This window comes from Hylobates moloch, unplaced genomic scaffold (assembly GCF_009828535.3).
Source record: "Hylobates moloch isolate HMO894 unplaced genomic scaffold, HMol_V3 SCAFFOLD_9, whole genome shotgun sequence".
Taxonomy (NCBI): domain Eukaryota; kingdom Metazoa; phylum Chordata; class Mammalia; order Primates; family Hylobatidae; genus Hylobates; species Hylobates moloch.
In genome coordinates, this window is record NW_026652284.1 from 59881313 (window position 1) to 59897483 (window position 16171).

At 38.5% G+C, this 16171-nt stretch overlaps 1 protein-coding gene across 3 annotated transcripts in view; it reads left to right on the plus strand.

Moving 5' to 3' along the window:
* STMN2 (stathmin 2) overlaps positions 1-16171 on the plus strand; it is a 149953-nt gene that overhangs the window by 47867 nt on the left and 85915 nt on the right. Inside the window, exon 1 of one of the 3 annotated variants that reach the window (XM_058444021.1) lies at positions 10008-10027. The exons of the other annotated variants lie outside the window; for them this stretch is intronic. Within the exon in view, the coding sequence (XP_058300004.1) occupies positions 10018-10027 (10 nt within the window). The 5' untranslated portion in view covers positions 10008-10017. Of the gene's footprint in view, positions 1-10007; positions 10028-16171 lie in introns of those variants that run through there. 3 annotated transcript variants of the gene reach the window in all.

Here is a 16171-nt window from a genome sequence, read left to right on the forward strand (position 1 = left end):
GACCTGACTTAACTGGGTCCTCTGCTCAGGGTCTTAACCTAGATGTTGGCTGGGCCGCATTCTCATCAGGAGCTTGAGATGCTCTTCCGAGCTCATGTAGGGGTTGGCAGAATTCCATTTCTTGTAGCTGTAAGGTTGAGGTCCCCATTTTCTTGCAGGCTGTCAGCCAGGAGTTACTCTCAGTTCCTAGAGGCTGCCCACAGTTCTTTGCTACATAATCCTCTCATCAGGTGTCTCACAACATGGATGTTTACTTCTTCAAGGCCATCGGGAGTATTTCTTTTACCAGTCTGTTAGAACAGAGTTTTATAAAACTTGATGTAACCACAGAGGTAACTCTCCCATCATCTCAGCTTCCTACCAAGAAGGAAAGTGAAATGAAAATTAAAGTTTGGAAGATGGTAATAGCGGTGTCAGGAAGGAATACGGATGTAAAGAAAGAAATCAAGTTAAAAGATAATGGGATGTTACCAAAGAAAGGAGTTTTCCATTTGAAAGATAAAATATAGAATAAAGAGAGCTAATCTATACATCAATAGAGTGAGAGATTTGCATGAAGCAGACTTCTAAAAGCTTAGAAAAGAAAAAAATAATGAGAACTTGGGGGAAAATGTCCTTTATCTGAGGATTATTTTTCATTTTCTATAAAGTAGAAATTTTCTCCAGGCATTTATAGCTGCAAACATTATGGTTTTGTTTCAAAACCAAATTAGGAATATTTCAATATTCATTCACTAAAAGTAACTTTAGATATAACTTTACACATGATATTAAACATTATGTACATTTTTATTTTCCCGAAATAATGATAGCTACTTATCAAGTACCTACCATATACTATGCACTGAGCTTTGTAAACATTGCCTCAGTTCTTACAGCCCTGAAAAATATTAATATAAATATTTTACAGGTAAGAAAGTTGAGATGCCAGGATATGAGGTCAAACTCCACAGGAGCTCAATTACCATTGTATTCCAAGTGAACTACACATCTAGGATTTGTGCAACCTGGTCATATCAAGTGACTTGTCCACATTCTCCAATCTAATGAGAAGAGGAAGCTCAGGCCTTCTGGCTCCAAAGCCTTCTCTCTCTTTATACTGAACCAAAAAGTAAATTTCCGTTGATTCAAAATTCCAGGAAATTCTACATTTCTGATTTGAGCTACGGTGTTGTAGAGTTACTTCTTTATTGGGTATTTATTAAGACTTTACTATTTGCCAAACACAGTATTTGGTGTTCCATGTGTTATTTCACTTAATCGTCACAGCTTTCTCATGTACTTACTATCGTTACTTCCATTTCACATACAAGAAAACTGAGGTGACTTAGGTTTGTAAACATGTTCATAATATTCAGGCAATAATTGGTAGATTCAAGATTGAACTCAGTTGTCCCTGACTCATTGTGCATAGCTAATCTGAGGAACCATGGGAGACAACACACGCTGCTCAGTTGACTTCCCTACAACAGTTAATCTGAAATTATCTTCACATTTATCTCTTTCCTATTAAAAACTATCATGATACTTTGCAATGATTTATCATCACTCATCAGATTTTATAGTCACCTCCACACAAATCTGTGGTTGATTAAGTAACTAAATTTGGAAGACATTTCAGTGATGAAAAGTGCTAAGTGTTTCTATGAATAATAATTAGCATGGTACTTCAACTAAATTATGTATGTAAGTATTGGGAATCAATCAGCAGAGGATGGTCAGGTTTTGATGACCAGAACCAGATAAGATGGATTAGTCAGGGCAGCACAGATAACTAAAGCAGACATTGGCTACAAAAAACAAATAAATAAATAAAAACGTATTCAGCACCTAGCCTGTACTAAGCACCATGCAAGATCCTGAAAACACAATGCTGAATAAGAGAGACACAATCTCTGCCCTCATGGATCTTACACTCTAGAACATAGCATCATCAGAAGTCACCCCAGCTTGATGGAGTATGCTGCCATGGAACTCTTGTAATAGGCAAGCAGACCAGTGGAATGCAAGTACATGGCCAAGGTGCCTGTGATTCAGAGCCTGCCCTCAAGCCCCTGGGAGCATCGAGATGGGGCAAAGCAGGGTTGCAGTACTGGAAAAGAACCACGACAAAGGTACATGGGAATATTTCGGGGATTCAGATACTGAAATAAGACAGTGACCTGCCCACAGGAAGTAGGCAAGAGTTTGGTACTGCAAATAAATCAGGGCCTGATCATCAGGAAGGTTAAGGTAAGCCTGGTGTTCAGGACTAGGTTTATTTATTTATTTATTTACTTGTTTTATTTACTTTTTTTAATTTTTTTTATTTTTTATTTTGAGACGGAGTCTCACTCTGTTGCCCAGGCTGGAGTCTAGTGGTGCAATCTCGGCTCACTGCAACCACCGCCTTATGAGTTCAAGTAATTCTCCCTGCCTCAGCCTCCTGGGTAACTGGGATTACAGGTGCCTGCCACAACGCCTGGCTAGTTTTTGTGTTTTTAGTAGAGCTGGGGTTTTGCCATGTTGGCCAGGCTGGTCTTGAACTCCTGATCTCAGGTGATCCACCCGCCTCAGCCTCCCAAAGTGCTGGGATTACAGGCATGAGTACTGCGCCTGGCCAGGACGAGGTTTTTTAAGCCCCATGCAGTCTACTAGAAACAGAAATGACCCCAGAGCCTAAGGGATGTGTTAGTCTGTGTTCTCCCATCCAGTAGCTTCCGCTATGGGAACTGGAGAGGGAGTCAGATCGGCCATCTCACTTTCCCATCGGCCATCTCACTTTCCCAGGCTGTTTTCTCTCTAAGATGACTCACTACACCTGCATAGCCATACTGAGATCCTGCCACCACATTACATCCCCAACCAAAGGTTATCCAAACAATAATCTCACATAGAACATTCACCTGCCCTTACCAAAAAGAGCTTTTTTTTCTCTAAGCACAAATTAGACTTATATTTCACAAGTTCTCTTGCCCAATAATTCTGTTTGGGAACAATTGCTGCCTTTTTTCCTGAAATCTAGACTCCCAATCTTTGCTTTAAGTGGTGAACTTGCTTTAAAAAATAAAACAATCCTGACAAAGGTACACACACAGCTGTGTGCTGCCTTGGATTGCAGGGGGCCTTCATGACCTGCTCAGTTCTCTGACTTGCATTCTTATCAGGGAGTCAATTTCTTCAAAGGTCCAAATTCATTTCCTTCTAATTCTATGACTAATCTCTTTTATTCTGTAGAAGGCAATGGCTTTTTTTTCTTTTGACATGCTTTCATTAGTTTTTCAGGACATAATCAGGCAGTCATTTTCCTTCAGTAATGCTATGTGTATGCCTGTAGGCTATAATACCCTATGGTGAAAGGCACAAATTGCATGTATTTGATCAAACAAATTAGAACTACTGTCTCTTGCAGAGAGATGTGATATTTTTCCAAAGGATAAAATTTTAGAACAGGATGCCTCTGGTACCATCTACTGCAATTTTTTAAATGACATTTCTTCTCAAGATAGTAATTACAAACTCATTTGCATGTAATCTTGGACCTGTACAATGCCAAGGCTGCCAAATATTTAACAATAAGCATTTGTAAATATTTGAAGTTAAGCTGTGTATAAAAAGTAAATGACTTACCTGTGAGCATATGGTAAATATTCAAGAATCAAAATAGTCTACACAACTCCTAATGACTTAACCAAGAGCTTACAAAGTTCTTTCAAATGTTTCACAATATTTTAACCTCAAAATAGAGTAGAGTTATTGATATAGTTTGGATGTTTGTCACTTTCAAATCTCATATTGGAATGTAATCCCCCAGTGTTGGAAGTAGGGTCTGGATGGAGGTGTTTGAGTCATGGGGGTGGATCCCTCATGAATAACTTGGTGTCCTCCCTGCAGTAATGAGTTCACATGAGATCTGATTGTTTAAACTAGCTGGCACCTCCCCTTCTCTTTCTTGTTCCCACTCTCACCATGTGACACACTGGCTTCCCTTCACCTTCTGCCATGATTGCAAGCTTCCTGAGGCCCTCATCAGAAGCAGTTACTGGCACTATGCTTCATGTACAGCCTGCAAAATCATGAGCCAATTAAACCTCTTTTCTTTTAAATTACTCAGTCTCGGGTATTCCTTTATAGCAACACAAGTGGACTAACAGAGTTACGATGCCCACTTGTCAGCGACATGCTCATGTATATGTGTATGGACCCTGACTATAACCCACATCTTCTAACCTCAAGTTCGATTTTCCTCTGCCCAGTGGACCATACTCAAAAGCTGTCATCTATTTTATTCCTCAATATGTTTCTGTCCTGTATGGAAACTATGTTACATCCTGCATTTTTAAGTATCTTTTTCTTTGGAAGGTTTGTTCACAAAAGAAAAGCTGCTTCCAAGTGGCAACTTAGTTATCACTTTAGTGACATGCATACCAGTGAAGAAGCAATCTACAGTCCTTTGCAATCTTCTTGCTAGGCTTTTTAACATTTTCCATATGTGGACCTCCTTATTACTATAAAAGAATTTCAGAGAAATTCAGACTTACAGAGATAGGTAAGAATGTAGATTAGAATGGGAAGTTACCTACATGAAAACAGAAATAAAGCATGGCAGTGTGGTAAATTACTGTTATCCTGAGAGTGGCTGAGAAAGTTAAGGTAATTTAGGACAAAATCATGACCCAACGGAGGCTGAAAATATTGAATCCTTTATAAGAATACTCAGATGATTACCTCTTTTCTAGGTTGAAAATTTTTATATCAAAATAGATGCTTAAGTATATCCAAATTTTACCTGTTTAATGATATTAAGAAGTAATATTTATCAAGCACTTAAACATACCAGGTACTACTGTTTCATGAGTTTTTACTCTGAGTTATCCTATTTAATCCTCAAAACATCCTTTAAGGTTGGGCACGTGGTGGCTTACACCTGTAATCCCAGCACTTTGGGAGGCCAAAGCAGGCAGATCATGAGGTCAGGGGTTTGAGACCAACCTGGCCAACATGGTGAAACCCTGTCTCTACTAAAAATACAAAAATTAGCTGGAGGTGGTGGCACATGCCTGTAGTCCCAGCTACCCAGGAGACTGAGGCAGGAGAATCACCTGAACCCAGGAGGCAGAGGTTGCAGTGAGCCTAGACTGCCTAGACTGGGCCATTGCACTCCAGTCTGGGTGACAGAGCAAGACTCCATTTCAAAAAAAAAATCCTTTAAGATAGGTACTGTTAGCCCAATTATGTATTAGTAGACGAGGAAATTAAGACACAGAGTAGTTAAGAACGTTGTTGAAAGTCATATTGTTAATGAATGACATTGCCTGGACTTGGTCCAGGGTGTTATATATTGAGTAGATAACCAGGCATTTTTAAAGAATTAAAAGTGAAATTGCCCAAATGAATTAAAATAGAAAAGAATATAAATTTCCTAAAAAAGAAACTTGTGTACATCTGAACTCAATACCTGAATAGGAGGAATTTAAGACACTAGAAAGATAAAGACATATAGGTGGTTTCTAACAGGAGATTAAAGAATAGGCAGACAATGCTGCAAAAGGCTTTGCATAAACTATAGAGAAAATAAGTCTATAAGTAGGTTCATTTGTTATGTTTTTGAGTATGAATAATTGGGAGAATAACATTGCTGAATTCCTGTTAGAAATCACATATAGACAACCTAGGATGATGAAGAATGACCATCAATGGAAGCCTCAGCTTTGCAATTCTGAACAATGATTTTTAAAAAATCATTATTCTCCCCTTTCCCCATATTTTCCTCTCCCCATCCCCAGACTCTGATAATCACTTGCTTGATTGAATCTTTCTACAATCGATACATAAAGAAAAACATCACATTGTACTCCATAAATATATACAATTATTATTTGTCAACTTAAAATAAAGAATAAATAATTTTTAAAAATTTTAAAAATTATTATCTCTCACACACACATACATGTGCACACACACATAATGCAGTTTGCATTTTTATTCTAATTGCCAATATTCGTAACTTGATCAATGGTCAAATATTTGTCCCTCCACCTCTTCTATTTTCTTTCTATTCCCTTCTGTATTCGTATCAGAATGAGGCCTTGCAGCCATGAAAATCAGGTACATTAACTTTAGTACGTTTCAACAAAAATACATCAAAAAACTTATTTTAAGCAATGCCAGTATGCCATACTCACACAAAAAATAAATATATAACGAGAAACTTTATTATGTATGATTTACCAAAGGCCTCTATGTGCTGGGCACTTTATAAGCATTATTTCTAATACTACATGTAACATACATATTTATGCACTTTAACTTGAGGAAGCCAAGAATCGAAGAAGTTAAAAGACTTGACCAAGGTCCTAGAGCTAGAACTATCTGAGCTAGAATTTAAACCCCTTCCAACTGACCCCAAAGACCCAACTCCTGCTGTGGTATCATTCTGTCTTGTCAGTGCACAAAACTCAGCAAAACACAGCCACTATCTCCAGGGATTTTTATGACTAGAAAAAAAATCACATAATAAAATGATTGAGGACACAAAGACAAATTTAGAATTGAAGAAAGAATAAAGATCAAAGGTATCACAGGCTACCCAAGATATATGAATCCGTAAGAAAATTTTGTTAAACATATGTCACAAACAAGTTACATTAGGATGTTATTTGAACACACATAGAAAACATAGACTAAAATGGCTATCCAGACCCTGAGAGGCACTAAATTGTTGTGGACACCTTTTGAGACATAGACCAGCCAATGCCTTCCTACTACATGCAAAGAACTTTCAACAGTGTCTGACTTATAGCAAATGCTATATAAATGTTTGTTGTTGTTTAGCAACTTATTAAAATTGCCTTATTGCAACCTTCAGTAACAGATTCTTGCAGCCATCATTCTGTCTCTTCCTTGGCCACAGAGAGAGGAAAACTAACTCAAACGAGGCCAATTAGATTTTCTCTACCAGAGGTTTATCTGGAGATTGTTCATTGTCTCTGTTAGCATCAAACTGAGTAGACAATTAGGGGACTGAGAAGGCCATTTTCTACTATGTGTACAAGAACGTCAAACTGCTGAGAGAGAGGAAAATGAAGGAGCAGAGAAAGGGAGAGAGAGAGAGAGCATGTGGAGAGCAGAAACACCATATGGGCCCAGAGGGAGAGAGACAGACAGGGAGGCTGCAGTGGAGCAGAGCGACCTCCCACTTCTGCTTCCAGCTCTCTGTAAGGTCTGACTTCACTTCTCTCATTGGATCGTTGTACCTTTCAACATATTTTCATTTTTGCTTAAATTATCTGAGTGGGTTTTGGTGACAATCAAATGATTGCTGATTAGAACAAAAATATATTCCAAAAGAAAGGGAATACTAAGAAAACTTGTGAGAAACTCAAATACCCACGTTCTAATTTATTTACTACAGAAGAACCCTCAAGGGTAACTTTAGATTGAAGTTGTTCTTGTAATGCCCTGGGTAGAAATGAATTGGCTGTGAGGGCCATTGAGTACATTTCAGTAGTTTGAGATTTAGACCTGTGCACTTTCTGAAAGGCTGTCTGGAACATTTTTCTGTAAGCAGTGCTACTGTAATGCACAAGATTGTATCTTGGTGGACGGAAAGGATTAAAGAGTTTCTTATATTAACAAGCTTTCTACTAAGAAATGAATTGGGTATTGGTCAAAAAAGAGGATTCTAACAAAGACTGCAGTACCTGGATGCAGTCCAGGTATATTATTTGATGTAATAGCAGAGGAATATTAGTACATATTTTAGAGAGCTTAAGCCTTCTGGGAAACATATGTGAACTGAGAGGAAGAAAATATTTTCCATTTCTTCCAAAGATTCTATATATTTTAGGTCAATATTGATAATGCAAAAAGAAATCTGAGCCTACCTCTAAGCACTCTCGTGGAGATACTCTGTTTCTTTGGACTTCTTTTGCCTCACGGTCATCATCATCCTATATAGAGCTCTTCTAAGGGAATGTGCATGAATCAAAAATAGAGTAAGAGCTATATTTTCTTCAGTTTTATGTTCAATGAATTTGCCTAACTCGCAAATCCTGTTAGTCTGGTGTGGATGAATCTTCTGTCTCTTTTGAGGATTACTTCTAATAAATGGGCTGTGATATGAAGTTTGAGTGCACATGCTTGTGCTGTGGCTATAAAATGGTGAGAGTGATTTCTATTATCCACAACAAAAAAACAGTCTTTCCATTACACACACACACACGCACACACTATAGTGATTTATATATAATTTTAATATGCTAAGGGCTACCTCGGCCAGGCTGCAGGAGTTCTTCTAGATTCTAGCTCATCATCAGTAAAGATTTCTTTACCTCCCTCCCTTCCATGAACTTATCTGTTCCACATTTCCACACCACACTACTGCACCTTTCCAAAGTCCTCTTCCTAGAAATTCTACTCCCAAACCCCAGAATCCCCTTCTTATCCCTTCATACCAGTACAATGATTTCTGGCTTGTAGGATACCACTTCCTACATTGTGAAAAATAAACTAGTAGCCCGATGAAGAGTCTCCACTCACACCTTTGTGTATTTAGGCAAGTAAGGAGGAAAGGTAAGTTACTGACATCCCAAGTTGGAATTCCAAAAGTAATTTTTCAATAGAAGCAACAATATAAATAAAAAATAGATATTCAATGTTACTAGTATTGTCCTTCAGTTTCTTTCACTCATTTTATTTATTGATTGATTTAACAAAGCATTTTCTTGTCTTCTGCATTCCAGGCACCACTCATGAGTCTGGGGATACGATCATACACAAACATAAAATTATGAATGTTTTATGGATTGGTTTTAATACATAAGCATGACATATAACATTGATTCTATAGGAAATTGTGTACTGAGTTCCTGATAACCCACTTACAACATATAAAAATCCTATCAATTATTTGAGGAATTCATAGATATGTCTATATCTGTGCATATATAAATGCTAATTTCTCAGTCAACAACGTAATAGTCCATTCATTCATTCATAGACACATAGATAAATATGCATCTATCCATATAGTACACCATAGGAACTGGTGTCGAGACCTCAAATCACTGGACATAACCTCTTCTCATTTTTCTCCAAAACACCATATCAAATTTCTAACATATATTTTAAGTCTAAAATAAAGTTCCAAATCTAAATACTCTTTAGGTTTCTCTACGAATAATGCATAGTTACTAAAGGCATGTGCTTTAGAATCAGACAGATCTGGGTCCAAATCTTAATATTTTTGTTTCTTTGCACAAGTTATTAGACTCTCCCAAGCACTAAAGTTCCACCTATTAATATTACCTATTAATGTTTGCCTATTAATAGTAAATATTCACCTATTAATATTAAATGGGAACAACAGTACCTATCTCATAAGGTTGACATGACAATTGAATCAAACCAAATATAAACATTACAAATATGTATATCTTAAGCCACTAGTACAAGGTAAACATTTTTAAAAATTATACCTATTTCTATGAAATGGTTATACCTCACCTATGTGTGAGCCAAACATCAGAAAGAATTAATTGATTTGGAATCCAGTTAGGAACAACAGGCTCTGCATCCTCTTCTAATGAAAGTACATAGGAACACGAAAGTAGGTAAGTCCTATTTTGTAGTTAGGTAATTTTATTTTTCTTTCCATCTCTAATTCTTATGATTTTATCATGCTTCATAATATGTGTTTAAATATTCCCTTTTACCAGACTTGAAGGAGGCAAATATAGTAATTCCATGAATACACTGATATGGTTTGGCTCTGTATCCCCACCCAAATCCCACCTTGAATTGTAATAATCCCCATGTATCAAGGGCGGGACCAGGTGGAGGTAATCAGATCATGGGGGCAGTTTCCCCCATGCTGTTCTCATAATAAGTGAGTGAGTTCTCACAAGATGTGATGGTTTATAAGCATCTGGCATTTTTCCTGCTTGTACTCACTCCATCCTGCTGTGCTGTGAAGATGGTGCCTCCTTCTCTTTTGCCTTCTGCTATAATTGTAATTTTCCTGAGGCCTCCCCAGCAATGCCGAACTGTGAGTCAATTAAACCTTTTTCCTTTATAAATTACCCAGTCTCAGGTATTTCTTCATAGCAGTGTGAGAACAGACTAATACAGTATATTGGTACCAGGAGTGGGATGTTGCTATAAGGATACCCAGAAATGCAGAAGCAACTTTGGAACTGGGTAACAGAGGTTGGAAAAGTTTGGAGGGCTCAGAAGAAGACAGGAAAATGTGGGAAAGCTGGAACTTCCTGGAAACTTGTTGAATGGTTTTGACCAAGACACTGATATTTATATGGGCAATGAAGTCCAGGCTGAGGTGGTCTCAGATGGAGATGATGAACTTCTTGGGAACTGAAGTAAAAGTGACTCTTGCTATGCTTTAGCAAAGAGACTGGCAGCATTTTACCCCTGCCTTAGTGCTCTGTGGAACTTTGAACTTGAGAGAGATGATTTAGGGTATCTGGCAGAAGAAATTTCTAAGCAGCAAAGCATTCAAGAAGAAGAACAGAACAGAAAAGTTTGAAAAAATTTGCAACCTGACAATACAATAGAAAAGAAAAATCCATTTTCTGGGGAGAAATTCAAGCCCACTGCAGAAATTTGTGTAAGTAATGAGAAACCAAATGTTAATCAACAGGACAATGTAGAAAATGTCTCCAGGGCATGTCAGAGAACATCACGGCAGCCTGGAGGCCTGGAGGGAAGGCTGGAAAAATGGAAGGAGGCCTAGGAAGAAAAAATGGCTTCCTAGGCCAGGCCCAGGGCCCACCTGCTCTGTGCAGCCTTGGAACATGGTGCCCTGCATCCTAGCTGCTTCAGCTCCAGCTGTGGCTAAAGGGGGCCAATGTACAACTGGATCCAACACTTCAGGGGGTGCAGGCCCCAAGTCTTGGCAGCTTACATGTGGTGTTGAGCCTGGATGTCCAGGCAAAAGTTTGCTGCTGGGGTGAAGCCCTCATAGAGAACCTCTGGCTAGGGCAGTGCAGAAGGAAAATGTGGGGTTGGCGTCCCCACACAGATTCCCCATTGGGGCATTGTCTAGTGGAGCTGTGAGAATAGGGCCACCATCATCCAGATCCCAGAATGGTAGGTCCACTTACGGCTTGCATCATGAACCTGAAAAAGCTGCAGACACTCAATGTCAGCCCATGGAAGCAGCTGGGAGGGGTCCTGGACCCTGCAGCCACAGGGGTGGAGCTGTCCAAGGTTGTGGGAGTTCTGAATGTGAGACATGGAATCAAAGGAGATCATTTAGGAATTTTAAGGTTTAATGACGGCCCTATTGGATTCCAGACTTGCATGGGACCTGTAGCCCCTTCATTTTGTCCAATTTCTCCAAGTTGGAATGGGTGTATTTACCCAATGCCTGTACTTCCATCATATCTGGGAGGTAACTAACTTGCTTTTGATTTTACAGGCTAAAAGGCAGAAGGGACTTGTCTCAGATAAGACTTTGGACTTTGAGTTTGGGGTTATTATTGGAATGTTAAGACTTTGGGGGACTGTTGGAAGGGCATGATTGTGTTTTGAAATGTGAGGACATGAGATTTGGGAGGGACCAAAAGTGGAGTGATATGATTTGGTTCTGTGTTCCCACCCAAATCTCACTTTGAATTATAATAATCCCCACATGTCAAGCAGAGGAGCAGGTGAAGGTAATTGAATTATGGGTGCAGTTTCCTCTATGCTGTTCTTGTGATAATGAGTGAGTCTCATGAGATCTAATGGTTTTATAAGCATCTGGCATTTCCCCTGCTTGCACTCACTTCATCCTGCTGCGCTGTGAAAAAAAAGTGCCTTCCTCTCCTTCCCCTTCCACCTGATTGTAAGTTTCCTGAGGCTTCTCCAGCAATGTGAAAATGTGAGTCAAACCTCTTTCCTTTATAATTACCTAGTCTCTGGCATTTCTTCATAGCAGTGTGAGAACAGACTAATACATACACAGACCTGAGAATTCATATGAACACTCCACTCAAACTCCAAAAAACAGCTAAAAGTCATATTTTTTTCTTAATTAAATCTTTAAGTCCATTTGACCAAATCTAGGGGTCAGAAATGGATCAAAATGATATATGAATTGTCAAATAACCACTCCCACAAATGCTTTCCTTACAGGACTTAGAAATATGACATTGATTGAAAAATGGCATGCTATTTGTCACATAAGGCTGTTAGCTAAGACGTCTCTTTAACACAGCTTTCTATCACTTTTCTCCCCAGGGTAGCATTGCAACATACACCACTACCCTAGGATTGAGATTGTTCTGAAGGAGAAATACGTTTGTCTGCCACTCTCCCTAAAAAGCTTCTGTGGTGAGGACACAGGTTCATATGTCTTTGTCCCAGGAATCCGTCCTCTAGTTCATTTCCTCAGCCTTTGATATTTGAGGAAAAGTTCTTGTCACTCAAACACCAAGCAGGAAAGAACTAAAATTGATGTTTAATTAACCTTCTTAATTGAAAACTAAAACGACTCTTTTCCCAGTAATAAGAGTCTTTTTAAACCCTGAGAGAGGGAGCAGTGGAGTCAATTAAAATTAAAAACCTTAGGCAGAAGCAAGAATACCTGACCCCAGGGTTGAAAGTGTTCCATCTAATCTGGCATTGTCAATGCTGGAGGTGGTGATTCACCAAAGGGAGGAAACCTCTTCCTAAGTGGTAAAACTTTTAGATACTAAATATAAAGAGAATTCGAAGTTTCTCTGATTTCACACAGTACCCTGGCCTTAAATGTGAAGGGCAGAATTCCTTCTTCACCAGAATTTTAAGAATTTATTATCCTTGTGCCCTGCCTTCTGCACAAGTAATTTTCCCCCTCCTTATTTGTATGTTGTGCTTAATCTACTCAGCTTGATTTGGTAGTCTTTTAGGTCTATCTTGAAAATAAGAATTAGGACAACACTAATGATATCAAAGAGTAGACATAAAAGAAGCACAATCATTTTGTTTTACCTGCATAGTTTCTTCCATCTTGTTTTTGAAGAATCCATGTCCATATATGTATCTTTGCAGATTCTGTGCATAAATCAATAATAACCTGTATATTGAAAAATACATTGAAATAATCTCATTGTATATCTCTTTCTCTCATTAAGCTATAAGATCCTAATTACAGCGTCTGTGTCTTATACATCTTTGTAGCATGGCATATAATAGTATCTGGAAATTTTACTCCTGTTTTTAATATATTTCCATTTAAATAAGAGCTACCATGAAATATTTATAGAAAATACAAGGATGAGTTTGGGTTGACATTATTTAAAACGAAGGCATTCGTGTCTGTCAAATATTAAAAACAACACCTAGCTCTGATAACTGAAATGTTTGTATGAACTTTTGAACTTGAAAAGTACATCATTTTCTATGACGAAAGTGGCATTCTAAATCGGTGAGGGAAACATAGGCACAGTGGCATGCGCCTGTAGTCCCAGCTACTCAGGAGGCTGAGGTAGGAGGATTCCTTCAGCCCAGGAATTTAAGGCCAGCCTGGGCAACTCAGTGAAACCCCATCTCAAAACAAAACAAAACAAAAATCAGTGAGTAAAAAGTGGATGCTTTAAAATGATGCTTGAGAAAAAAAAAGATGAAACTAAATCTTCATTTCAAACTGAAAACAAATAGATCAAAGATCAAAAATGTAAAAATTTTTTAGACTTAACTATTTTTTTTATTATACTTTAGGGTTTTAGGGTACATGTGCACAATGTGCAGGTTTGTTACATATGTATCCATGTGCCATGTTGATTTCCTGCACCCATTAACTCGTCATTTAGCATTAGGTATATCTCCTAATGCTGTTCCTCCCCCCTCCCCCAACCCCACAACAGTCCCCGGAGTGTGATGTTCCCCTTCCTGTGTCCATGAGTTCTCATTGTTCAATTCCCACCTACGAGTGAGAACATGCAGTGTTTGGTTTTTTGTCCTTGCGATAGTTTACTGAGAATGATGTTTTCCAGTTTCATCCATGTCCCTACAAAGGACATGAACTCATCATTTTTTATGGCTGCATAGTATTCCATGGTGTATATGTGCCACATTTTCTTAATCCAGTCTATCGTTGTTGGACATTTGGGTTGGTTCCAACTCTTTGCTATTGTGAATAGTGCCGCAATAAACATACGTGTGCATGTGTCTTTATAGCAGCATGATTTATAGTCCTTTGGGTATATACCCAGTAATGGGATGGCTGGGTCAAATGGTATTTCTACTTCGAGATCCCTGAGGAATCGCCACACTGACTTCCACAATGGTTGAACTAGTTTACAGTCCCACCAACAGTGTAAAAGTGTTCCTATTTCTCCACATCCTCTCCAGCACCTGTTGTTTCCTGATTTTTTAATGATGGCCATTCTAACTGGTGTGAGATGGTATCTCACTGTGGTTTTGATTTGCATTTCTCTGATGGCCAGTGATGATGAGCATTTCTTCATGTGTTTTTTGGCTGCATAAATGTCTTCTTTTGAGAAGTGTCTGTTCATGTCCTCTGCCCACTTTTTGATGGGGTTGTTTGTTTTTTTCTTGTAAATTTGTTTGAGTTCATTGTAGATTCTGGATATTAGCCCTTTGTCAGATGAGTAGGTTGCAAAAATTTTCTCCCATTCTGTAGGTTGCCTGTTCACTCTGATGATAGTTTCTTTTGCTGTGCAGAAGCTCTTTAGTTTAATGAGATCCTATTTGTCGATTTTGGCTTTTGTTGCCATTGCTTTTGGTGTTTTAGACATGAAGTCCTTGCCCACGCCTATGTCCTGAATGGTATTGCCTAGGTTTTCTTGTAGGATTTTAATGGTTTTAGGTCTAACATATAAGTCTTTAATCCATCTTGAATTAATTTTTGTATAAGGTGTAAGGAAGGGATCCAGTTTCAGCTTTCTACATATGGCTAGCCAGTTTTCCCAACACCATTTATTAAATAGGGAATCCTTTCCCCATTTCTTGTTTTTGTCAGGTTTGTCAAAGATCAGATAGTTGTAGCTATGCGGCATCATTTCTGAGGGCTCTGTTCTGTTCCATTGATCTATGTCTCTGTTGTGGTACCAGTACCATGCTGTTTTGGTTACTGTAGCCTTGTAGTATAGTTTGAAGTCAGGTAGCGTGATGCCTCCAGCTTTGTTCTTTTGGCTTAGGATTGACTTGGCGATGCGGGCTCTTTTTTGGTTCCATATGAACTTTAAAGTAGTTTTTTCCAATTCTGTGAAGAAAGTCATTGGTAGCTTGATGGGGATGGCATTGAATCTATAAATTACTTTGGGCAGTATGGCCATTTTCACGATATTGATTCTTCCAACCCATGAGCATGGAATGTTCTTCCATTTGTTTGTATCCTCTTTGATTTCATTGAGCAGTGGTTTGTAGTTCTCCTTGAAGAGGTCCTTCACATCCCTTGTAAGTTGGATTCCTAGGTATTTTATTCTCTTTGAAGCAATTGTGAATGGGAGTTCACTCATGATTTGGCTCTCTGTTTGTCTGTGATTGGTGTACAAGAATGCTTGTGATTTTTGTACATTAATTTTGTATCCTGAGACTTTGCTGAAGTTGCTAATCAGCTTAAGGAGATTTTGGGCTGAGACAATGGGGTTTTCTAGATATACAGTCATGTCATCTGCAGACAGGGACAATTTGACTTCCTCTTTTCCTAATTGAATACCTTTTATTTCCTTCTCCTGCCTGATTGCTCTGGCCAGAACTTCCAGCACTATGTTGAATAGGAGCGGTGAGAGAGGGCATCCCTGTCTTGTGCCAGTTTTCAGAGGGAATGCTTCCAGTTTTTGCCCATTCAGTATGATATTGGCTGTGGGTTTGTCGTAGATAGCTCTTATTATTTTGAGATACGTCCCATCAATACTTAATTTATTGAGAGATTTTAGCATGAAGGTTGTTGAATTTTGTCAAAGGCCTTTTCTGCATCTATTGAGATAATCATGTGGTTTTTGTCTTTGGTTCTGTTTATATGCTGGATTACATTTATTGATTTGCGTATGTTGAACCAGCCTTGCATCCCAGGGATGAAGCCCACTTGATCATGGTGGATAAGCTTTTTGATGTGCTGCTGGATTCAGTTTGCCAGTATTTTATTGAGGATTTTTGCATCAATGTTCATCAAGGATATTGGTCTGAAATTCTCTTTTTTGGTTATGTCTCTGCCAGGTTTTGGTATCAGGACAATGCTGGCTTC